We start from the raw sequence: 25,723 nt of genomic DNA on the forward strand, positions 1-25,723 counted from the left end.
GTCCCAAGTTCACATGCTTGAGGCTGTTGTCCCTTTCCTAGTGAAGAGGCCATTCCCCCTCCTTCGGGCAAGTCTGTGTGCCTGGGATTTAACCTTGAACCTGCAGTTGCTTCCAGTATGTGGCCTTGTGGAAATCTGTAGTTGTTGTAGAGTCCTGTTTTGGCCTGAGAAGTAAAGCTTGTGGGCATTGGCAAATGCTGGCAGCTACGGAGAGAGAACCAAGTTCAATGGCAGTTAAGCAGAATGTGACTGCTAGAGCATTGGGCTCTTTCATCAGTCCTTCTCTTCAACGTCAGCATTTGTTTGGACTGGGCTTTGTGCTCCGAGTTGCTCAAATGCTCCCTTCTGGACTCAAGGCATTGACATGACCGGCTGGCTGGAGAAGGCTTGCCACCCTGAGAAGGGGGCACCCCTTCTGGGGTCAGCCACTTCAAGAGAGCAGGTGAGGGGAGGAGGAGGCTGGAGCTTCTTGAGAGGACGTAGAGTCTGGTACCCTGCTGCATCCTGCTCTGCACATCACTCGTGGGCACTGAGACCGTGCCACTTCATGAAGTAGAGCAGGTAAAGTTCCCTGACAAAGGTCACCTGTGGACTGGTGACAGCACCTGGATGCTGGCCTCCTCATCTGCATCACAGGTACAGTCATCATGGGTCCCCCTGGCAAGTGTACAAGGGACTGTGTCTGTGGCCACCGCAGCCATTTGGCCTGGTTCTTAGTAGACAGAGAGGAGTTCATCCGGACCGAGCAGAGGAGGAGCTGGATGTGGGCAGGGCGGGGCTTACTGTTGATCACACTGTCCTCTGCGCTCCCCTCCAGTAGGACAAGAGTCTGTCTGTCTGTCTGTCTGTCTCTCTCTTCCTTCCACCAAACAAAGCCTCTAGTCCAGGCCCTGGTGGCCCCTGTTCTGTAGGGTAGGGGTTGAAAACTCAGGCCACTGTGCCATTTATGACCCGAGTGCTTCTAGAACATACAAAGGAAAGGGTTAGAAGTCACAGGTGCTGAGAATCATTATCACTGAAGACACTGGGCTTCAGGGGGTTACATTTCTCACCAAGGCCACACGGCCAGGAAGCAGGAATTCAAACCTGCATTTCATGACTCTTCCTTTCTCTATGTTCTAATTATCATGTCCAGTAGTTCAGTGGGCACGAATTAGTTCTAACTACTAACTAGAACATTCTACTAATTGGAACATTCTACACGTTGAGCTGCGTGAAGTTGAGGACTTTCCTTTTTCCTTGTTTCCCTGGGCTGAAGTGCCTACGGACTGGCTTGTGGTTGATACAAGAGCGAGCGCTCTATTTTTAACCATTTTTCCACTTTGTGAAAGAGTCCCTTTTCCACTCAAGTTAAATCTGAACTGCTTTCAATTGTTTTTGCCAGAGGAGGTGGAAATTGGTTCCAGCAGAGATGTTTCCTGTGAATCTAAAGATTTCGAGTGCTGTTGTATTTTAATCTATTAGTCCCAGCATATTATCCATGAACCAGAGCACCTCCATCAAAGGCACTGCACTTAAACCTGGTCTCCCTCGTGACTTTGAATTTCAGAAATCCCCAGTCTCTCTTCTGAGTGCACACACTATATTTGAGCCTCATTCTGCTTTGAAAAAAAAAACAACCCCCCCCAAAAAAACCCCAAAAACCTCTCCTTCTTTTAAAACACTAGAATTATTAAATTACTGGAAAAGTTATAAGTGTTCCGTACTTTTATTTCCCCATAAATGGGTCCGAGACCCATCTCTCTCCAGTCCGATCTAATTAGAGTTTGCATGAGGGTTAGATAACAGGAAGTACTGCAAAGCCATTGCCATTCTCCTTTTCCTCCTAATGGGAACCATCTGAAACTAGCCCAGCGCACGCGTTTCAACATCAAACACTTGTGAGCCAAGTGAACACATCTGTCGGAGTGTTCCAGATGCAAAGCGGGTCTGGATGGGTGCCTCTGATGTCTGAACCCGACGCAGCCAGTGGTCACTGCCCCGAGATGAGCTGCTCAGCCCGTCCCGCTGGATTCCGTCCTTCCCCTGCTGAAGAAACTCAGATTCCCAATCCACTGGGACCACTGCCACCTGGCAGGGGCGCTTCCTGCCCTGAAACCCAAAGGAAGCCGTTTTGGCCAATTGACTGTAATTGTGTTGAGTGGCACCCTTTTATGTAGTGGGGAGATTATCTCATATCATCTGGTACCTATTTTTTACAGTCAGGGAATGACACTGGGGTATTGATTTATCACCTATGTGTGCGGGAGTATAGACGGCTCACTTATTCATCCTGGGGCAGATGGGGGCAGGGGCGTGTGGGCCAGGTGAGCGCCAGGAGGCCCGAGGATGTTGGGGGTCGAAGCCAGGAGACTCAGCAGAGCCCACTCCCAAGCCCGCTGCTGCCGGCCAGCGCAGGTCCCGAGCCAGCGCGGGATTTCTTGTTCCTGGGGGAGAGAGATCGCAGGTTTCACACCAGTGTCTGGGCACTCGCCATCCTGACAGCTACAGCGCATCCTTTTCTACCACGGCCGAGGGGTACTAGTGGAAGGAACAAGTCACGTTCCACGTGTGGTGTGAGAAGAACACCCTCTATTTCCGTGGTTGAATTTCCCCTCCTTGTTGTGGAACTAAGGTATTTTATTCTTACAGGGCTGCTCCTGGGACTGTGGAAGAGCACTCCTCTCTCTCCATTCATTCTCTCTCTCTGTGTTACCGATGTTTACCGTATAGCCCACCCTGCTGGCCCTGGGAAGAGCCATGTGATCAGGTCGTGGTCCCTCGGGGCGTTGGAACGCTGGCAGGGAGATGCTGGCCAAGATGGTCATTAATGACCCTTGGTGGTACCAGAGGGGTAGGCAGAGCAGCTGTGGTGGGCTCAGGAGGGCTCGGCTGACGCAGGGGGCAGAACCAGAGATTTCCTGATAGAGTACATTCGAGGCTGCGTCCTGAAGGGACAGATGGGAAGAAAGCCAAAGAAGTGGACGCAAGTGGTGTCCTAGGAAGGGGCAGGAGACTGCAGTCCAGATCCTGACAGAATCCCGAGGGAAAGGGTTGCAGTGGGAAGGGTCTGCATGGTGGCCGCAGGAGAGAGCCAGGGCGGGTCGGGCTGGGGCCGCGAGTGGAGGGAACTCGGGTGCGCAGCAAGGAGCTGGTTAGTGAGAGACCCGAGTTAAGTAGTGGGCAGTTTGCACCGGGCCCCTGCTGGGGGGAGAGGGGGGGAGACGCTCAGGAGACTCACTGGTGCCCAGGCCCTGAGGACGCCAGCGCAGGCCTTGTTGGGAATGATCTGCGTGGCGGCTCTTCAAGGACTTGTCTGGAGCTGTGCATGAGGGTGGTCACACTGCCTCTGCCCCACCACCCTCCAGAGTGGCCAGGCGACAGAACGTCAGTGTCCTCCCGAAGCCGAGAGGCCCCGGGAGAGGAAGGCTCACCTGGGGACACTCGGTCCGGTCTTGGGTGCTGTTGGTGCCAGAACACGTGTTCTTTCCTCTCCTTATCCCCTCCCAGAAGAGGGAACTTTCTCAGGAATCCTTCTGCTTATAGCTTGAATTATTTTCACCACCTGAAGGACATTCAGCAATAGTACATTCTATTTTTGAAAATGATACAGGTATAAAACTAATGTTTTTCACCTATTGGGAACAAATTTCAGGACCGAGCCACTTAAGCTCCTTTTACATAGCCAAGCTGAAGTTCAGAAAGGAATTTTTCCCCTAAATATCTTTGTCTTGAAGGATAGCAAGCGTCTTTGATATGTTTGGATAAGAAATAATGCAACAAAGACATATTGTTCTGATTTCATACCTCAGGGACTATGAAAAAGAACACTAGTTTACTCTTACATTTGTAAACTAAAAAAATAGGTTTAAATTATGCTTCCCTAAGTAGTTTCTGTTTAGGTACATACGTCCTGTTTATATAGGAATGCATATGTGTATAACATGTTAGTTTTCTTCCTACACACACACACACACTCTCTCTCTCTCTCTCTCTCTCTGTTCTCCTCTTTCCCGGTGTGGAGATGGGGAGAGGGATGCCCCGTGGGGACAGCCACGGGAGAAGACCCAGGATGAAACAGGGAGGGGTCAGGAGATGGGAGTGGGGAGGGGAGTGAGGGAACCTGAGAGGGTGACGGTCACCATAATGGAACCCCCCGGGAGCTGGTAGCACCTAGTGAAGGTGGCTCTGTCTGGCTCCAATACAAAGTGCTCTCAAGAGCTGTTGTTTCTGAATGTCTGGGAGCAGCGTCAAGGCTTGCCTGCTCTTTCGATAAGTAAATGGAGTCTTTGGCTGACCCCGAAGAACAGCTAATCGGGTTGTGGTGGGGATTTAGTTGTGGCTACAACTGGAAGTCGGTTGCTCTGGTTGCACCCACAGTCTCGCCCTGCTTGGTGGAAGAATTGGAGACCCCCGCGTGAGTTCCACGTTGGAGGAATTCACCGCCCTTTCCAAGTGCTGGTGCTAGGAATGTTGTTGGACCGGGGGGGGTCGAAGATATTTGAACTCGCTCTCTCACAGACACGGGTCTCAGACATGAGCCTAGGAGAAAAACGAATTCAAATTGAACTTGGAGATGGTGGAAGGAGCGTACACATTTTCTTATATGCACGCCCACTGCCTCACACAGTTCTTGGGATTTCTTCTGTGCTTCTGCAGGGCCCCCATATCTTTTCCTGCTTGAGTGGTGTGGTTCTCACAGGGGTCATTCTGTAAACCTCCTCTGTCAGCATGCAAGACAACTCTCCCGTCCGCCCTCCTTGCCTTTACCGCTGCCACCCTGGTCATGGTGATCGGGTGTAGCTTCCTAGGAGGGGTCTTCTCTCCAAAACCCACTGAGGACCTCGTGGGTCTTGAACACCTAGTTTCGAGCAGTGTCTGATGAGTGTGGCTCACCCTTTGCTTGCTCCGTTGAGCAGCTGCCCGACAGCACGTTCTGTGATAACACCCGTTCTCTCTCTCCTGCTGTCCAGCCTGCCGCCGCGACTCTTAAAGTGGAGACAGACAGGGCAAGTACGGGGCCTGCTTGCTAGGCAGGCGGGCAGGCCTTGAGTAAATGGTACTGCTTTTTAAATTGAGTTTTTATTTATCGATTTATTTTTAGTCTTTGGTAGAAGCCAGAACTGGTTCACATACGTGGGTGTAACTGTCTTCCTTTTCCGAACTTCACTTTGATGGATGACTCCATACTGACTGACGTGTTCCCTGAAGGTCTCCTAACAAACGACTCTTCTCTTCCCCCTTCCCCTGCCCGCCTTGTAGACACAGAGATGGAGGTATGTTTATATACCTCCGTGTCAGCTTTATTGAGATGCAGTTCATACACCATACGACTCCGACATGACAGTGTACAATTTCGTAGCTCTGAGTGTAATCACAGACATGTGGAGCCACGGTCACAGTCGATTTTGGAACGTCCCCTCACCCCAAAGGGAAACCCCGCACTCATTAGCAGCTACTCCCCGCTTCTCTCCAACCGCTCCCCACCAGCCTTAGCCGACTGCCACTCGGCTTCCGGTCTCTGAGGATTTGCCCATGGCGAGCATTTTATATAAGTGGAATTGTGTGTATATATACTATGTCGGTCGTTGGGACTGGCTTCCTCCACGGCAGCGTGTTTCCGAGGTTCAGCCACGTATCAGCACCTCGTGTCCTTTTACTGCCAGCTGCCATTTCCCTGTGTGGTTGTGTCGCATTTTACTCACTCGTCAGTTGGTGGACATTTGGGAAAGACCCACTTTTTTGCCGTTACGAATAGTGCGGCCACGGACGGTTATGCACAAGTTAGTGGGTGAACACACGTTTCATTTCTCTCGGGTATGCGTCTAAGGAGTGCAATTGTTAAACAATATGGTAAGTCTTTGCTTAACCTTTTGGGAAACTGCCAGACTGGTTTTCAAAGTGGTGGCACTGTTTTACATTCCTTTCAGTGGTATAGGAGAGTTCTGGTTCGTCCACACTCTTGTCAACACTTGTTATTATCCATCTTTTTTATTTTGGCCATCCTAGCGGGTGTGAATTGATGCCTCATTGGGATTTGGATATGCCTTTCCCTAGTGGCTAATCACGCGAGAATCTTTTCACATGAAAAGATTCTTGTTGGCCATTTGTCTGTTTTCTTTGGAGAAGTGTCTGTTTAGATCCTTAGCCCTTTTTAAATTAATTCGTCTTCCTTTCTGTTCTTTTAATTTTACCTGCGCAGGATGCTGATATGCTAACTGGCGATGAGCAAGCATGGAAAGAAGTTCGAGAATCCTTGAAAAAAATCGAAGAACTGAAGGCACAGTGGAGTATCCTTTTCACCCGTGGATGGAGTTGTGCTGTCGGGATTGCTTCCTTATCGGTTGAAGCCTGGTGTCAGGCCAAGTCAGGGGTCTGATCCCTGCAGGGGGCTCCGTTCTGTGTCACGGCCCAGTAACAGTAGGTCAGTGAGTAGAAGTCTTTTATGTGTAAAAGGTAGCTGATTTCTGGGCTCCCTTTCTCTCATAACCCACAACTCTAGGAAAGAATAGCTTAGAATCCTTACATTTCAACGTCGTTGGCCCTCAGAGCTAGAAGCTTCATATTAAACCAACCATGACTACAATGGTAATGGGAGTTGCTGGACATTAAATACTCTCAGCACAAACAGGACCATGAGTAGGTGGCTCAAAGCTCCGTGTGAGGACGGATCACTCAGGATGGAGGTCAGAGTGCACAACAGATTCCCAAGTCAGGGACGGGGTTTCTACAGGCAGAGGCTGAGAGGGGGCTCACTTCCTGCGGAGAAGTTTACTTGAGCAAAAATGTGACAAAGGGGAACCACAAGGTAAGAAGAAACAGACCAAGGCCGACAGCAAAGATTACAGAAGGTCACTCACAGGCCTTGGGGAAGGGGTGTCCCCGGCACAAAGAAAATCTGCAGGTGAGGTTTCTGATCTGTAGACACAATTATTCAAAGGTTGTAAAGGAGAGGAGAGGTAGTTAGAGAAAGAAGCAATTTCTGGACTCTGTAGCCTGGTGACATTTGGGGGCATTTCGGGGTGTGTGTGACCGGGATTGGGCACTAAAGGGACGCAGAAGGAAGCCGAGATGGCCAGGGTGCGGCGCGGGCGCCACACGTGAGTCCGTGGAATCGCAGCTTCCTTTGGGGAAGTTTGTGGTTTGCAGAAGGAGTTTTGAAAAGGAAAGAAACAAGGCAAGACATTTCTGCCAGACACTAGCATGACCATACGTCTCACTAAATGGTCAAACGGCTGCCCTGGAAAAAATGATGCTGACTGGACGACTGTCACTCTGAGCGCTTGGTCCTCACCTCAGGCCCCTTCCACCGTTGATTCTGCACCCGAGTGAGGATCCGGAGCACAGGGTCCTCAGATTCCCAAATGCGTTTCAGTGGGGAGGGTGGCTCAGGTCAGATGGTGGAATCAAGAGCTCAGAGGACCCTGCAGGCTTGAAATATTCCTGAGTCCGAAAGGATGGAATCCCAGCAGAGGGTATAGAAAACCTTCTTGGGGGGTGAAAAGCTCAACTGTATAAATATACACAAAGGTAGCCACAGAACAGAGGAAAGGATTTTAGGGTTTCAGTAAACAACAAATCCTAATCAAATTTCAGAGTATAATTTAACCCCCTGAAAAGACCTCTGTGACCCTGGGCTGCATTAATAGAAATGGAGAGTAGGGAATGAGAAAGGCGATATTTTTATCGTGTGTGGGACTTTTTATTCAGTTTGGGATGAGACATACCAAGAGGGATAGAGAAACACTGAAATAAGTTTGGAGGTGTGGAACCAGAATCCAAATGGCATTTGACACCTGTCTATTGACAGGATTGCGGATATTGGGAAAATGGCCAAATCAATGAGCTGTCACATGGCAGAGGGACACATAAACTTGTCTTGCAGGGTCCCAGCGGCAGTATTAGGACCCATGGGTAACCCAGCAACATTGAACCTCAACTGGACGAGGCTTTACTGAGCATCGACTCCATGCCAGGGGCCTTGCCAGTTAGGAAACATGTAAATTAATACATATTTTGGTGAAGTGCAGGCACAGCTCACTTGATTGCACTTCGCTCAACTACGCATCACTGATGTTGCACCTTTTACAAACCGAAGGTGAGACCTTGCACCAGCAAAGAGTACGGTGTCCCCAGCTGGTCTGGAACCAAACCTCCAGCTCTGCGAGGTCTGCCTGTGCGCACTCATGGGGCATCAGACGCACGGCAGTCGTCTCCTCGACTTGGGGAGGGTAAAGCAGGTCCCACGGCGGACACAGCCACTGAGCTGTGACTGGGGGGACTCTTCGGAGCTCACTGGGCAGCTCAGTGAGGAAGGTGAGCCCGAGGACGTCACCTGTGCAGACAGCGTGACGTAATGTGCAGGAGCACGCTGTTGAGAAATTGCGTTGTTCGGTCTGAGAGGTGGGGCAGTGGCCAGGCCTTCCATGCCATGCATTTGACTTCGTGGGTGACAGGGTCGTCGGAGGGCTTTTAAAAAACGGAGTAAGATGTTTAGGTGAGGGAAAGCCCTGTGGTCTGACGGGCTTTGTCTCAAGTTGCTAATTAATTCCCAGGTGAATTCGCTTTGGCCCCTAATCCTCTTCTGGTCATTGAAAGGGTTTTCAGGAGAAAAGGTGTCTGTTCTGTCCGCTGCTCGTCCGTTCTCTTCGGGCAGGCTCGTCCACTCTGTGGAGGCCCGGAGCTCACCTCCCCGCTGAGTGGAACCAGTTGAAGTAAGCACCGAGCTAATGCCAGTGACTAAATTTTTAAGCAAACACACACCGGCGTTGGCTTGGGGGAAAAGCCTCTTAGTTAAAATGATTCCATTTTTTGGCTCACTGGGGTGTTTTGCAGGGGAGGCCGGCCTCGACTGCCAGGAGACGGGTGCCAGTGTTGCGCAGGGAGGCTGGCACGCGGCCCCTTCCAGCTTGCAGGGGATAAAGCAGATGTGTTCCTATCCGGGGCTGCAGAGCATCTCGTCTGGTCTTGCTTCCAAGGCTTGTCAACTGCAAACCTCTTTCACGTGAGCTGGAGCATGTACAAGTGGACGGGCGGCTAAGAACGGAGGTCACACAACACGACACTCAGACGGGATGCAGAGCCTCGCCACAGATGCGTCCAGCCTCGTGTGAGAGGCGGTCATCTCCCCCGACAGCTCGTCAAGTGTGTGCTGCTGGAAAGAAGGGCCGCAGAGGTTAGCCCGACAATCTGTCACAAAGTCAGAGCACGGCCTCCAATACTGACCTCTGGGAGGTTCGTTCAGCGCACTGGACACATATGTGGCAGATGAGTACAAAAGAAAGTGGCCAATGCACTGGTCTTCAATCAGTGTACCTTTTCTAAGACCAGAGTCAACTCCTCCGAGACATGAGTCATCCTAAAATCGGAGAGCACGGTTGTATGAGAAATGGGATCCAATGGCCCTCGGCTGTGTGGGGTGGGCGCTGAAATCCCACCGGAGGAAGCGTGCCTTTGGGGTCTGGCGTCACGTCTCCAGGAGGCCCCCACGGAAAGGAAAATAGATTTCCTGTGAGGGTTAGAGACATTAGTCCCCGCTCCCACAGGTGGCCCGATCGGTTGACTGAAAGTGTTTGCTGATGCTTTGGAAAGCACTGCCCTGAGAGTCCGGATGCCGGGGCAGGCGGGTTGTGCTGGAGGACCAGGGTGGGGGTGGGGGGAGTGGGGGGTGGAGGAGCCTCGGGGCGCCCTCAGTTCAGGGCTATGCTAGGGCCCCGATGAAGAGGCTTTGAGATGGGGGCTGCAGGGACAGTGAGGAGGCTGGCTTGTGCGGGCGTGGGGAGGGGCGCGGGTGGATGGATAAAATTCGATCGAACTCAGCCCACTGAACCGTTTTCCTTAAGCTTCGCCACACTCAGGGGCACGTGAAGGAAGGAGAAAGGCACTCATTTTGGTGTGTGTGTGTTCTGTGCCTCACACTAATGTCCCACTGTGTGCCTGGCTCACAGCGGAACACGTAAAGGATATTTTTCATTTTACACTCAGTTTATTTATCCTTTGCTGTGACATTAGTTAGGCATTTTTATTTCTGGCCTGCCTCAGAGCGCCCAGGAGTGCTTGCTCAGAACCTCAAGTGGGGCAGATGGCGAAACCAGCCTGGGTTTACATCCAGCTTTATCCACAGTCCAAGGTTCCGCCATTTCTGTGATGTCCGAAGTCAGCGAACCTTTCACCTTAGAGGAATTCTGACACCTGAATGCAGATGACTTTGCAGCAACACAGATTGAAGGAGGGGCAGAAGGACGGCCTGCCCCCTCCCACCACCTCCTTGGCCTCCAGCTCCCCTAACACTGTGCAGAAAAGCAACCACACTAGGTCCTCAGGTGCCCGCAGTCTCAACTCAGTCTCTGCTTGTGGGGTAACTCATCTCAGGGGGATTCAAGGCACACCCCGTACACCACGTCCTTAGTTCCCTGCCTGTGTCTGTAAGAGGACAAGTTACAGCCATCCCGGACAGTGAGGTCACCCCAAGGTTCATGAGAGTTAAGTTCTGGTTAATCAGAAAGTCAGAGTTGCTCAGAAGTGGGTATGGGGTTTTCTCTCCATCCTTTTTAAGGCATTGTTGCCCCCTGCTCGTGCTGAGGTTTAAAGAGAATACGTTTAGGAACATGAAGAAAGAATGGTTCTTTGGAAGCCCGAACCCCGCCGAGCTGCGGCTGGAAGCTGCTCTGTCGATGTAAACAGCTCACTTCTCCGGGATGCCACTTAGACGGTTTTGTCTCGAGCGTGTTTTCAGGCAGCTCATCTGCACAGTGTCACGCGTCGGCCTTCCCTCCTGGGCCTGGGAGCTCGCCAGCCTCCTGGAGAATCTCCTTTCACATTGGTTTGTGTCTCGGTGAGGTTGATGAGTCCTTAACTAAGGTTAATAACAGAGTGGGAGCAGGTTCTGGCCATGTGCCAGGCGATCCTGAGTAGCAACGCCGAACGGCTCCCCGATATCAACATCTACCAGCTGAAGGTGCTGGACTGCGCCATGGACGCCTGCATCCACCTGGGGCTGCTGGAGGAGGCCCTGTTCTACGGCCTCCGGACCATGGAGCCGTACAGGTACGTGCACAGGGGAGGCTCAGTGGAGGCTGCAGTGCCTTGGCTCGGGGCAAAGGATGGACATCGTGAAGTCGTTCTGATCACTACTTTCTACTGCGAGTCCCATCCAATTCTCGGTCAGTTGCAGAGCCAAACCTTGTTCTGTTCGCTCTTTCATGCCATCGTTTATGCGTTTGTCCATCACTGGTCAAGTCGCTTCTGTGTGTCTAGCACTGTGCGTCAGCAGAAACTGTGAGATGCCCTCTCAATGTGGGGGTGCTGATCCCACTGGGGGGTGCTGTTCACGGCAGCAGGAGCAAGCACAGTGCCCTGGGCGAGCCGGAGAGGCACACACGTGCAGACTCCGCTTGGGGAGGCTGTATCATCAGCCTCAGCTGATCGAGGTGAGGGGGGTGGTCCGGTGTGGGGTCCTCGATCTGGCACACAGTGATGATGGTGTCTTCCATCCGTCAGGGCTTTGTGAGTCCCAGGGTGTCTTCACTCGAATCCTTTTACCTCATGGCCACCTTAGACCCGAGCAGGAGAGCAGGGAGACAGCCTGCTGTGACATGGCATTGAATCAGGTGACGGAACTGTTGGTTATTCATTGTCTCTCGTTTGGCCTCAGTCCCGCAGACCAGTGGGTGTTTTGTCCCTCGCTGTTCTGTGAACCCAGAGCTTTGGAGGTGTAGGGGCCTGGTGCTGACAGTCTCGTGCTGGTGGGTGTGGGACCCTGGTGTGCAGTGAGCAAGAATGTGTGTGGAAGTTGAGACGGATCAGTCCAAGGGAGAGGGTGCAGAGACGCACGTAATAACCATCTCCAGCACAGAACGAGGTCATTCGCTGCTCAGAAGGTGCCCCAAAGTGTCTGGGATCCAGGGAGTTTGTGGGAGGTTCCCGGAGAGCAGGGGACCCCTTCTGGGTACCTCTGAGGACCATGCAAGTGGGATGACAGCTGCGAGAGGCCAGGCAGTGGGAGAACCCAGGCCTGAGTCTGTGCGGCATGGGGCAACAGGCAGGGGAGTGAGTCTAAGGGCGGGGAGGAGGGGGTGGGACGCAGAGCCCAGCCTACTGCCTGTCCCCACTTGAGAAAGAGCTTCAGGAGATGACTGACAAGGGGAGGTGACCAGGATCAACAGCCCATCTAGAGTCTAGGATATTATCTAGTCCAGGCAAAGGGGTCAGGAAGCCAGGCCTGGTCCGGGGGCATAGTGCCAAAGGCCCCACCCGCCAGGTGGATGGCAGGGGTTTGCAGGCCAGCCATGGCCCCAGGGCCCCCCTGAGGGGCTTGCAGAACTTCTGTAGGTGGCTTCTTCCGCTGCCTTGTGGTTGAACAGCTTTGGAATTCAGACTGTGAGTCAGCTTTCATCAAACTTGTAAGAGGTGGCCTCGAGGGCCAAGACTGCAGACTTTCCCATGATTCTAACGTGTGTGTTCCATATGGCGAAACTTGTGGCTTTGCAGAAAATATGAACTGAATGCAGAGATAAGGCTTCACCCTCCAAGCCTTTGTGTTGCAATGAGAGGCAGGTGGGGGGACGGTTGGTGCTCCCTCTCTGAACTCCGGGGCTTGGTCCCAGGAAGCCAGACCGTAGGCTGCCTGCCGGGTGAGGGATGAATTCCAGCCAGGAGATGCGGACTGAGAAGATGCTCCCATCTCCAGCGCCCCAGCAGCACCAATGCTGCCTGCGCCATCCTCCCCTCCCTCTGACACCCAGGCTGCCTCCGAGTGGAGAAGCTTAAAGTTGGTCCTCAGGGAGGGCCACACACCTTCGAGGGTGCTGCTGCTGCCCAGGTTTGAATCCTCTTCCGCACACCTACCAAGGAAGGCTTCTTTGAAGGACTCACTTAGCTCTTAATTAAATGGAAGCTTTACTGACTTCACCTTGCGTCAAGCCCCGGCAGTTGGCAGGTCACACTCTCCGTACTGAACCCTCTCGTCTGCCACTGGCTGAGGAGTCTCCACGTCTCCCGCGTTTCCCACCCCTGGAGCTTGTCAGGAGGGCGCTCCGTGGTGGTCTCCGCTTCGGGAAGCCCAGCCTGCATCCGTCCCCTCCCCATGGGCGGCATCCGAGTTGTTTGCCTGCAAAGGTGCAGCAGAGGAAAGGAAACTACTTTAATTCAGAACCGACAAAGCGGAGAGAAAGGAGAAGCCGTGTCCTTCAGCCAAGGACACGGGCAGTTAGCTAGGCATGAGTCCCCGAGGGGTGAGTGGACTGCCACCGCCCTGACAGTTCTGCAGTGTCAATACACTGTTTGCAGCAGCCAGAGGGAGGTCAGGCGTCTCCTGGTGATTTTGTCCAAACCACCGACACTGTCTTTGTCCAACACACACAGCTGTGTTGTCTTCAGCTCCTTTCCTTCTCCTCAGTTATTTAATACTTCTACTCAAGTTCTCTTCATGTTGAGAAGACAACACAGCATTAAGTTCTTCGTGTGTCCTAAACCAAGTGGCAGTTAATTCACGTGCGACAGAATTGATCACTCTGGCTTGTGCGATTTCTTCTGGGTGTGCGTCCGTGGTCACGTATGCACGGTCTCTGTCCCTTCTTCGCCTTGTAAACGTCAGGCAGAGTGAAAGGAATTTCAAAGTACTTTGTAAGTTTTGTTTACAAATTTAATTCAGTCGAATCTCGACCATCAGCCGAACCGGGTTCTAAAAGTTGGTTGGCCAGGCGGCCGCCAGGCCCTGGAGAGCGTCTCCTGGGGACGCAGGTGCCCAGGTCGTGCCGGGGCTGCCCGGCCGCCGGCCCGCGCATCACGGGCCTGTGCTCTGCGTTTAAAAAAGAAGAGAAATGCATCCAACTGAATGTAGCCTTAAAATTGCTTTGAGTTATGTCAGATACAAATGAAACTTGATTTTCTTCAGGGACCAGGGAGTGATACGGAAATACAGAGGCTCTTTAAAGCTTTGAAGGGGGACTTTCATGGTATCCATACCTGTCTATTAACTTCATTGTTGCTCTAGGACGAGTATATACTTCTAGAATAAAACATTTTTGCAAAGAACACAAGGGTAGAAACCCCCACATCTTTCCAAGTTGCCTCATTCCCCGCAGATAACCACGGGAAGTCTCCCCGAGAACGTCAGTGTGTGCGCACACTTCCGTTCACAGCACGCGTGCCCGACCCTGCCAGGCCGCCCTTCTTTTCCACTCTCTGTGCCCCCAGCTCTCCTCACCCCTCAGACTCCTTTTCCCTCCCTCTCACCTCCTTCTGCTCAAAACTCTTCCCCTGTCCCCTCCTGTCTTTTTTTCTCTCTTGCCTGCCTTCTTCGGGCCTGTCCTGGGGAGGGACTCCATCTCTCCCCAGGTGGCGGGTGCGGAAGGGGACAGAGAGACGGAGAAGCTCAGACCTGTCCTCCGTGGTCGGAGGGAGAAAGAACGGGGTCCCTTTGTGTCTCCTGTTCACCACTTGCATTTTTCATCCTACAGCGAGTTGTGGACATCTGCCCAAATCTGCTCCTGACTGTCTACCTCATTCTTTGTAATAGAGGCTCAGTATCTCGTTTCATGAACACACCCTAACGTGCGGACCAGCCCCTGTTGTTACCATGTGTTTATAATGTCAAACAGTGTTACAATTAACACCCGCACACCTGTGTGTGTGCCGGGGGCTGAATGTGTAGAGCAAAACCACGCGGCAAGTTTCTGTGTGCCGACTTACCCCCATCAAAAGTTCCGTTCCTTTTAAATGCAGATCACTGTCCCCATGTTGTGTGCCCATCCACCAAAACCTTTCTGTTTTGTCCAGGGAATCGAGACCGCATGACCTGATTTTTCTTTTATCCGATGTAAATTCACGTCAGAACAGTGAGGGCCTCCCCCTTTTCCTTGACCGAAGCCTGCTCCTGGGGAGGGAGATCGGCTGGTATGGATTTTGTGGTCCACAGGCCGCCTTTTTGTGATGGAGGATGGCGTTTCCAGGAGTCTCCTGGGGAAGAGGCGGAGGAATGAGCGCGGGTGTAGACACGGCGATGACGGAGGGGAAGAGGCCTGTGAAAGCCCCCCAAGGAGGGGAAGCCGGAAAGAGTGAGGTTTCAGCTCAGTCTTCTGTGTCTTGTTGCCAGGGGAAAAAGAATGGTGGGAAGAGTCGAAGGGACACGCAGTGGGTGGCTCGTGTATGTGACATGTTTACCAGGGAGGTGTTTGTAGCTCGGAGGCTGCTGGGAATTCCACAGACGCCACGCCAGTTTTCGTTTTGCCAGTAATTTTTAAGCTCTTCCCTCAGGAGCTTTGGCAGATAAGTTGATAAAATGTGAGGTTTCATCACTGCAGTACTTTCCAGGACTGTTTTCAAGCTGGCTTTTCTCCTGAAGACGCACAATTGCTCTTTTGTGCGGCTTGTCATCTGTCAATGTGACGGACCAGGGAGGGAGCCAACACAGCCCGCAGGTGCGCGTCACCACAGGGGACGTGGGGGGGTGGCGGGTGCCCCACCCACCCAGCAGCTTCCCGGGCCTGCCTTCGCCGTCCCCGCGCCGCTCTGTCACACACGTGCTGTCCCAGTCAGCACACCGGTCCGTGCAGCTCCTTCCTGGAGGTGGGGCTCCCTGGCTCTTGCGCCTGGTGCAGAGCTCGCTGCAGCCTTGCTCAGAGAGTCGGACCCGGGGAAGGAATCGGGCCTGTGCCCAGGACGGGACCTCCCGCGCTCTGTCTGCTCACCTTGCCGGCCATCTGCCTGCCCTGGTGTGCCTCACGAAATTTTCACGAGCCATTTCTCTGACCGCACTTTCTGGGGGGAAGCACAGAAATGAAAACCCTGCCCCTCCAGGGATCCGCTCCTCTTCCCTCGACCCCACGTCCCCTTCCTCGAGACGCCACCTGTGCAGGGCAGTTTCAGCCCACACCCTTGTCCCTTGTCCTTGACCAGGACAAGTTCCCTGTGACAGGGAACGAGGCTTTAGAAAGTCAGATGGCCGCAGGAACCGCAGTCTCGTCAGTGTCCAAGAGGCAGATGGTGTCCCTTTTGATTGGTGCCGGCTTGTAGGAGACGGGCCGGGATGCCACCTGAACAGCCGCTTGCCTCCCCGTCTTCCACACTGGGCAGGCAGCTCTCTGCGTGGCCGCCGGCAGGCCCAGGGCCCAGGGTCCTGTGTACGGGAACATCTCAAGCTTCTAATTCAGGCACTGACTTTTTTCAACAGGAGTATTTACTGAGACCCCCTGCGTGGACAGTGGTAAATAAATATTGTTGTACAGAGCAGATGGGACAAAACAGATGAAACCCTAGCGCTGGTGGACAGTTCCCGACAGCAGCTCAGTGTGACCTCTGGGTCTCTGCAGAAAACCAGGCACTTGTGAACCCGAGGAGGGACCCTTGGGCCAGCTGAGCCCCGGCCAGTGACGAATAGGCTTTAACAGTGCTGGGGCGGGCAGCCCTTCCCTGGGCCACGTATGATACCTCCTGGGGTCCGCTGATGGATTTCCAGGTTTCACGCCTCCTTCGACTGCCTTCAGGCCTCACGCACAGGAGTCGCCCACTCTGGCTTCCCGAAGTTCTTCCCACAGCGTCGCCAAGGCTAAAACGCCCGGTTAGTCCCCTGTGGCACACTCCGACTGTAACTGGTTTCCTCTCGGTGCTGGAGGCTGGAAAGCTGAGGCCCAGGTGCCAGCACATTTGGTTTCTTCCGAGGCCTCCCCCATGGCTTGCGGGGGGGGGGGGCACTGCCGCCCTCACAGGGCGTTTCCTTCATGCGTGTGCAGCTCTCTATGTATCCACGTTTCTTCTTCTTGTAAGGACACGGGTCTTATTCACTGGGGCCCACCCTGAGGACCTCAGTTAATCGTGTCCCTAAAGGCCCTGTCTCTAACTAGAGCCGTATTCTAGGTGCCGAGGGTTAAGGCTGTAACACATGGACTTCAGAGGGACACAGCCCAGCCCGTAACAGCGGCTCTGGCCAGCCCAGCCACTGCCTCCTGGTGCTTCACACCTAGAGAATCCCAGTCCCAGGGATCATTCCCTTGCACTCGCTTTTGATGAACTTGGGCTGGAAGCCAACTGTCTGGCTTGGAATTTTCTGCTCTCTGGGCTAGCACACCAGCTCCGGGGCCCTAAGACCCGAGGTATCCCCTCCTGCCCATGGCGCATGTCATGGGGCCCAGTCACCCTAGCACCCAAGCGATACTGTCCTGTTGTTACAGAACACAAGGGGGGGTACGATGTACTATTACTGAAAGAACCCCCCATGAGGTTTGCTTGTCCACCGCCAAAGGAAAGACATCTCTCAAGGCCAGAGATTTGTGAAAAGGAAAGGAAATGTTTATTTAAAGCTCTACAGACTTAAAGTAGTGACCTAATGTGTTCACTAAAATATCAAAGTCCTTTAGGACACCCACAGATGCACACAGTCCTTCCTTCTCCCTCTGCCCTAATTTGGGTACCACATCCCAGGAAAAGTAGTAAATTCAGGCTCCCAGCACCATCACCTGTGTCGCTGGCCAGGATCAAGCCATGTGGTTCTCCTCTGTAAAGCTGCGGGGGGGGGGGGGGGGGCCCCACTAGGCCGAGACCCCGTGGTTCTCCCCTCAATGGCTGCTGTGCCTGGGTTTAAATCCCTACCTCAATCTTCGTCTGCAGCCCCATTGCCAGCTCCTCCCACAATTGGCTACACTTGCCAGCACTCCCATATCCTCCCAGCTTTACTGGGCTGCCATAGTGGGTCTGGGCAGGCGTGGCCCCATGGCCTGGAGCCAGTCATCTCCAAGCTCTCACACAGACAGGCTCTTTAACCAGAGGGAGTTGCCTCCCAGTTACATCTTGGGTGGAAGTCACTCCCTTCTCCCTGGCTCCAAGCATGGCCACAGCTATTTAACACATCTATGAAACCAGTTAAAGGCTATAGATATGTTAAATGACCAGGCCAGAGATTAACTGCAAAGGTGTTGCTGTACAACACAGCTCTGCATGTTCCTGCTCCATGTGTCCCTTCTCCCAACTCACACCTGTGGGGGGAAGGGGTGAGGACATCCTATATTATCTTCCTAGTAGTTCCTGGACACCTTGAGTTCTGGACCCCATTCCAAATCTCAATTTGGGGCCCCCTCCAGGCTTCACCCTGTTTCACTGTGGCGGTAACATCGCTGCAAGAACGCCCTGCCCACACCACTTCCATGCAGCTCGTTTGACCAAAAAAAGCACATCTGCCTCCATGCACTGCCCAGCCACTCAGTGGCCGGCTGCAGCCACCTCCTCCGGTTTTTGTTTAGAACAGCGTTGTTCAAGGCCCCTCCAGATCCCTGTGCACTCACTACCAGGAAGTACCTGGGCAAACATAGGCCCAGGTCTGGCGAGGAGCTCCCAGACCGCTCCACTGCCAGTGGCCATGCTGTCCCTCTCGGCCTCTCTCTGGGAGTGGGGGGATCCAGGACTGAGCCCCTTCACCATCGTTGGGCGGCCTCAAACCTTCGTTTCACACCAGCCTGCGAGCTCTGTCTGACGTCACTTCTCTGCATGTGTCCATCACCAGAGCCTCCCCCTTCTCGCCCTCCCAGCCCCTCCTTCCCCATGCAAGCTTCTGGTCCAGGACTAAGTCCTGTGAGAGGTGCCAGCCTCCCCGTGGCAGCACTTAGTCTACTGGAAAAGGGTTAGACCAGAGGGAAAGCGCCCGGAGCCCGCCCCCACCGTCCGACAGCTCCCTGGTCGGTTCCTCTGCATCCGCAGCCTTTACCCAGTCCTCAGATGCCCGCGTTCCACGACAGGCTTCCTTTTCCTCCTGCTGATGTTTCGGGTGCTGATGGCAGGATCTCCAAATTCCAGTTGTCCTCCTGTCTGGCTCTTGGCAGTCTGTCGTTCTGGCTCCTTGATGTTCTCCCTGCCCAGCACACGGCTCCTGTTTCCTGTCCTTACCTGGAACAAGGGTACCAGTACCCTGCGGCCCCCCAATCCCACAGCCGTGCACCAACCCCATTCATTGCAACCCCAACCCCTACACCTTAGCTCTTGAGTTGCCAGGCCAGGCCACCGGAAATGAAATAGCTTTTCTGTGCTGCATTTGCTGACTTTCTTTAAACAACCTCCCTGTGAGCGAGATGAAAGCCACACTCCGCCCCCAGGGCTAGGTCAGCGGCACAGGAAGACATTTAGTCTTCTGCGTTCACCAGTGTCTATGAACCATGTATACACTCTGAGAAGTGGTCTTTAGTCTTCCCGTTCGTGCAGGCATTTTCAGAATATAAGCATCTCCCACTGTGGTTCATTTTTTTCCTGTTAACTTTCACAAGCCGTCTCTGAGCGCACTGACATTCCTGACAGAAAACCTTCAGTTTCTTATTACAACAAATTGCACCCCACGCAGCCGGATAGCAAATCCTAGGGAATCTTCCGGGACGCGTTACATTCCTCCTGTTGAATCAATCTCTTGCTTGGCTGCCCCTGCAGCTGCAGAACTGCTATCTCTTTTGCTTTTTCTCAGCTTGAGGAAGAGAAAATAGAAAAAGAAAAACCACCCCAGAAATTCATTTTCCCCTGTAAAGAGCTAACAGAAAAATCAGACAGACTTGAGGAATGATGGGTTCAACCTCGAAAGGCTCAAAAAGGACCGATTAAAACCAATTTTAATTGTTTATGAAGTTTAATTTCTTAAATCACACGTTTTACGATTTGGAAAACATGAGTAGCTCATTCACATGTATTTACCTGTGTATTTTGAGTGAATTCCATACTGGGTTTTTGACACTTCTCCAAGAGCAGAGGAACGGACCTCCAATTATATTGCACAAATAATATTGATTGGCCAAATTTCATGAATTTGATCACTTACAGAGAGTGGGGATAGCTTTCATGAGGAACAGTAACAGATCCTTGAAAGAAATGAAAGATGGGGTATAAATTGTCCCCAAAAGGATTATTCCCAGTCTTAAAGTGAAAAAAAATGTCCTTTGGGCTAGGTAGCACGGAGCTCTCTCTCGAGGTCATGAGCGTGTGCTGGCTGGCAAAAGTGTGTAACACGTAGGTGTGTTTGAGGGAAGTGGCCCAGCTGGGTGCTAGGAAACTGAGGTGCGGGAGCCCCGCCCTTGGACAGGGGTCCTGGGAGCGGAGGCGGTGCCCACCCGCAGAGCAAATGGGTGAGGGGGTCCCTTCCTCTGCACAAGGGCATCCGTCGTACTGTCACACTGCCCTGCGGAGTTAAAGAGGAGCAGCAGGTCAGCCCTCACGGGTCGTGGGAGACACCGCCGTGGTGGCTTCTCAACAGAAGACAGATCGGGTTCAGTGATTGGGAAAGCGTCTGAATGCTCCTTGTTAGTGCCGTCCTTCCAGAGGAACAGGTGAAAGGACCGGGAGGGCTCTCTGCCACCTCTCCACTGTCTCCACCTGAAACGCAATCGCTGTCACTTACTAAGAACCTGCTGCGGGCCCAGCCACTTGCTTGTCCTTCTCGCCCTCACAGCCACTGCGTGACTTACATCTCGCCCCTTCTGTGGCAGAGCGAGGGCTCAAACTCAGGCCTTGGATTCATTGATATTTCATTATAATTTTTTTTTAAAAAGGACATCTGTGTTAGCTTTATTTAGTTATAAAGGTCTAGAGTTAGGGTTGTCCGACCTTTTGGCATCTCTGGGCCACACATTAAATACATGGTAACACATAGTCACAAAAAAATCTCATCATATTTTAAGTAATTTATGATTTTGTGTTGGGCCGTGGGTCGGACCCCCCCGGGGTGGTCACTACACAGGAGGGAGGGCCTCGCTCCTCACAGCCGGACCACCCTGCCTTCTGGGCACGTGAATCCATCTGGGTTCCTTCGTTCTCAGACCGCAGACGGAGTTTGCTGCCCACGCAACTGCACGTCTGGGGCAGATCGGGTGTGACAGGGGCCCTGTCCGGGTCACCCGGTGGGTGTCCGTCTCTCTGTCTGTCAGTCTGTCTCTCCTCCTCTCCCTGGATCTGCTCGTTCCTCTGCGTGGTCACCATCCCTTCCCACACGCACAGTCTTCCCCACCACGGGGCGGAGAGCTTGCCGTCCTGCAGCCCCCCGTCCACACGGTTCCCTAGTTCTGTGACAAAAGAGGAGGTTCTGTTCCCTCCAGCTGTCCACCCCCCACCCCAGGAGAATGTGCGCTTTAAACAGCTTTCTTAGGCTTCTTTGGGTTTCACGTGCATTCCCGCCTGGACCAGGGGAGAGAGCGTGGGGGCAGCCCCATCAGAAGCACAGGTTTGAAACAGGACAGGAGCTTGGGGTCGGGGTGGATGCCGGACAAGCCGGCAGAGTCCAAAGGCTGATAAGTAAAACACTACGACACAGGAGAGAAGGTGGGAGCATCTCTGCACCATCAGAGTTGGGAACCTTAGGAGCAAAGCTCTGCAAGGGCCGGTTTCTGCAACGTCAAAGGGAGTAGCGGGACACACTCCCGCCAGAACACACGCTAGCCGTTGAGGAGGACGTCTGGTGGAGGAAGATGGTCGCAAGGCTGGTTGGGCCTGGGGGAGGCGGTGTTGCGTGAGGGCCCGGGGTCCCTGATCACAGTGCGCGGCACGTTCTGTGGGCGTTCTTTGTCCCTGTGCGCCTCACCTGTTACCAGCTGCCGGCACAAAGGCGCGTGGCCAGGAGGCGGCGTGCACGTTGGAGGTGCTGCCATGGAAAGAGTGTACTGGGTTTCAGCAAGGTATTTGACAGTGTCTCCTGGTACTTTTCCTGTAGATGCAAAAATGTGGGCTGGTGGGGTTCATTTACATCATTCACTCATTCATTCATTCATTCATTTATAAAAGATTATATTTATCTTTAGAGGGGAAGGGAAGGAGAGAGGGAGAGAAATATCAATCAATGTATGATTGCCTCTTGTGCATCCCCTGCTGGGAACTAGCCTGCAACCCAGGCATGTGCCCTGACTGGGCATCGAACCGCAATCCTTTGCTTTGTAGGCCCACACTCAATCCACTGAGCTACACCAGCCAGGGCCATTTATAGCTTTTAAACAGCTGTGTCTGACTGTGGTTGTCAATGATGGGTAGACTCCACCACCACCCCCCCCCCCGGGGGAAATATAGAATGATGTGCCTCAGAGCTCCCTTTTTCAAGTTCTAAGTCAACATTTCTATCAGACTTAAGGAGATGAATACACAGAGGTGTCCCATAGCACATTTTCAAGGGGGGCACAGCTGAGAAGAACAGCTAATACTTTGGGGGACTAAATCGAACTATGAAATTATCTCCTTAATTAGAAACATTTGGTTGATACGAACAAGATGAATTTAAATAGGGATACATGCAAAAGTCTGCATTTGTGATTAAAAATTCAATAACAGGCTGGAGGGTTTCTCTAGCATTTTGTGGTGGATTATTTTGGGGGGATCCATTAGTGTTAATTCTTCCATTCTTCTTCTTACTAGAACCTCAAATGTCCGGGCCCTGCAGCTTGTATGTGATTGGCCTCCGGGGTAGTTTGCGATCAGCCTGAGTGAGAGGGTTGCATTTTCCTGGTCGTCTGGCCCAAGTCAGACAAGGTAGAGCCAATGGTGGCCATTCTTGGACTTTTATGTGACACATTAAGAAGGCAGACTTTCCCTTTCCTGCTGCTCACGATTGAGGCTTTAGGTCTCCTGAGACCACAGAGAGAGCGAACAGAGACCAAACCCAGAAGGCAGAGGTGAGGAGTGGAGAGACATTCTGGTCGCGTAGAAGCATTGCTTGACTCCAGATTTCCCCCCGTGCTGTGGAGTTACGTAGACACGTGGGCTGATACGTTTCCTGTTTGGTCAGCCAGTTACAGTTGGGTTTCTTGCTTCCTATGACACAAAGAACCCTCACTGAGATATATGGGGGGCAGAGGGGGACTAGTGCAGTGGCTGGGAAAGCTGGCACGACCTGGGGCTGCATTGTTCGAAGTGTAGCGCCAACCCCAGCAGGTTGGATACACACATCCACCGCACGAGAGCTAGAGAGTTTCCAGCCGAGAGTGACATGGAGGAGAGCAGTCCTGAAGCCCCGTTGTGTGAGAAGTAGCTGGTGAAAGTGGAACAGACTCAGTGCAGTAAACGGAGACCCGCTGGGACAAGTTTTCTTGTCTTTGACGGGTGGCAGTGCAGGGAGGCAGTAGACGCTTGCTCGGGGCTGGCGGAGCAAGGACTCGGGAGCGTGACTTGGGATGAGAGGGGAGCCACACTCCATCCAGGCGCCCAGTCAGGGACCATTCCGTTCTGAAGAGCAGGGAATTCCTCATCTTTGGAAGTATTTCTGCAGCGTGGAGCCATTTATTAACTTTTATCAAACTGATTTTTTTCTGGGGGGTGAGAGGATTGTCTTAATGAGGTTTAATGTCCCTTGTGGCTGAGGTTCTCTGAGTTTCAAAGCCTCTAGAACTTCCTCAGTTTCAGCCACAAATAAAGTACAAAAACAAACCAACTCCACTCTGCTTCTCTGTCACCCCCATTGTCATCGGGCTGTGGGTGACACATACCCTTCCTTCTTCCGCCTGGTCCTGAGGAGTCAGTACAGCTTTGAGAGCTTGTGTGTTGGGGGGGGGGTTCTGTAACTTGGCAGGCAGCGGAGTAAGATAATATGTATCTTGAGCTTTATGTCTATAGTATATACACATATACGCATACACAAAGTGATATCAGTTATGCATAAACACATTTACATATAGTTGACCCTTGAATAATGCAGAGGTCAGGGGTGACCTACGCAGTTGAAAATCCACACACAACTTTCCATTCCCCCAAAATGTAACTATTAATAGTCTACTGTTGACCAGAAGCCTTACTGATAACATAGTAAATAACATATATCTTCCATGTCAGATGTTTTATATGCTGCATTCTTCCAGTAAGCTAGAGAAAGGAAAATGTTACTGAGAAAACCACAAGGAAGAGAAGACACACTCACGGGACTGGACGTGTTTGCTGAAAAAGCTGCGTGTGCGTGAGCGAGCCCACACAGTTCAACGCGTGTTGTTGAAGGGCCAGCCGTGTGTTTGAAAAGCATACATGTATCATGGGCTGTGTAGCACTTCATTTTGGTCTTTAGTTCAGAGAGTTGCTAACCTGTAGAAAGGAGATTGACACATTTTGGGAAGTACAGATTTCTGGCTTTGCCTGGGAGATCACAAGCCCTGGTGACATGGACCGCGATGCGTCCCTAGAACAGGGGCAGCTGGGCCAGGCAGCCCCAGCCGCGCCAGCCCTGTCTGCCTGCCATGGCCCCCCCCAACCCCGCACCTGCCCTGCCGACTCCCCCACCAGGCCAGTTTCACGCCTCCTTGCTGCCCCTCGGGCTTGTAGGGGTGCGCTCTCTGCCCCAGCGCTGCTTTTGCCCCACTGGTTAGTGCTCTCGGGCAGTGAGTGGAGCAGCAGTATTGGGGGGGGAGGACACGCTGCCTCTCAGACCCGCACGAGGAGGAGAGAAAGACGGCCCACACAGCATTCCCACCACGACTTCTTTAATGAAAACGTAACATTGGAATTTTATAAGTTACTATAAAATGTGGAATTCCTCATTGTTAGAGGTGGAGAAGTAGAACATGGAATTGCAGGTTGGTAGACATGTGACATTTGGCTGAAAGTTAACAACCTTCTCTCATTAGTTTCCTTGTTTCCAGTGAATGTGGCCCAGGTCTGCTGCCCCCCAGGGTCTTTGGTGCAGGTGCCTGGCTCCATTCCTCATCGGTAGTGCGTCCCAAGCACCTTCCCTGGGGACGTGGTTCCACCGACATGATAGAAAAGAGGGGTCCTGGCTAAAGGAGCTCGGGAGCAGCCAGGCTCAGTAAAATGCCTTCAGGTCAATTTGCTGAAAATCAGTTACTGATAATAGCCAGCTCGCGAAAAGCCAGTTCGCCAGCCCCGATCCTCTGACAGACCCATGTACTGGCTATGCCAAATGTACCAAATGGTGATTTTGTAGCCTTTTCAGAATTGTTCGGCCTGGATTACTGATATTGAAAGATAGTTTCCTGAATATTAACGAATATTGAGACGCTTCCTGAGATGCGGTTTTTAAAAATTCCGGAAGGCTGGTGAAACAGAACTCAGTGCTATCTGAAACGCAGTTTTTCTGGCTAGCTAAAGGTTTGACGTTTCCTATGTAACTTGACTGTTTCTGCTGTATTTGACTTTTCTTCTACACTTTTGAAATGTCATTTTTTATTTAAGCATTTTTAATGTTCTTGCACCAATGCCTAAGTAGCTTGTTAGCCTTCATTTTGTACATTTCTCCATTTAGAATTTAAATCAGATTGAAATTTAAAATTTTGATATCTTTAAGATGCTTTCGAATTTATATTTAATTTAAACGTGTAATTGCAAGAAATCCTAAATTAATGCTGATAGGCCCCTGGAGGGGCTGTGGAAAGGAAACTTTAAAGTGCTTGACGTTTTAAATGAAGTTTTAAAAAGAACATTCGGGAACATTCAAAAGAAACCTAAACAATCTCATATGTGGAAAATTACCCACTTAATTTATGTCTCACTAGCTTTCTGCACATTTCATATTTTTTGCTGTTGCATGTTCCTGTCAGAGCTTTGGAAACATTTCCATTACAAGTAATAAATCTTGAGGGGAAAAAATGGTGCTAAATTTATTAAAATCAGCGAATAATTTATCAAATAGATCTGTCCATGACTTGACTTGCCTACGAATGACGTTACTCTGGTTTCTTCTCTGCTGCCCTTCTCACAGCGCTCAGTAAATGAGCACACATTTCGAATCTCCAAGGGGGCATCAGGATAAGGCGACCTTCCTCAGGTACCTGAAAATGCCAGGAACCCAGGAGTCGGTTCA

At 52.1% G+C, this 25,723-nt stretch overlaps 1 protein-coding gene across 2 annotated transcripts in view; it reads left to right on the forward strand.

Annotated features, from left to right (window-relative positions):
* SMYD3 (SET and MYND domain containing 3) overlaps positions 1–25,723 on the forward strand; it is a 460,068-nt gene that overhangs the window by 374,676 nt on the left and 59,669 nt on the right. For both annotated transcript variants that reach the window (XM_053659583.1, XM_053659584.1), the window contains 2 exons: positions 6,182–6,269; positions 10,851–11,025. In XM_053659583.1, coding sequence (XP_053515558.1) covers positions 6,182–6,269; positions 10,851–11,025 — 263 coding nt within the window. The remainder of the gene's footprint in view (positions 1–6,181; positions 6,270–10,850; positions 11,026–25,723) is intronic.

This window comes from Artibeus jamaicensis, unplaced genomic scaffold, assembly GCF_021234435.1.
Source record: "Artibeus jamaicensis isolate MK-2021 breed Jamaican fruit bat unplaced genomic scaffold, CSHL_Jam_final scaffold_754, whole genome shotgun sequence".
In the NCBI taxonomy this organism is placed as follows: domain Eukaryota; kingdom Metazoa; phylum Chordata; class Mammalia; order Chiroptera; family Phyllostomidae; genus Artibeus; species Artibeus jamaicensis.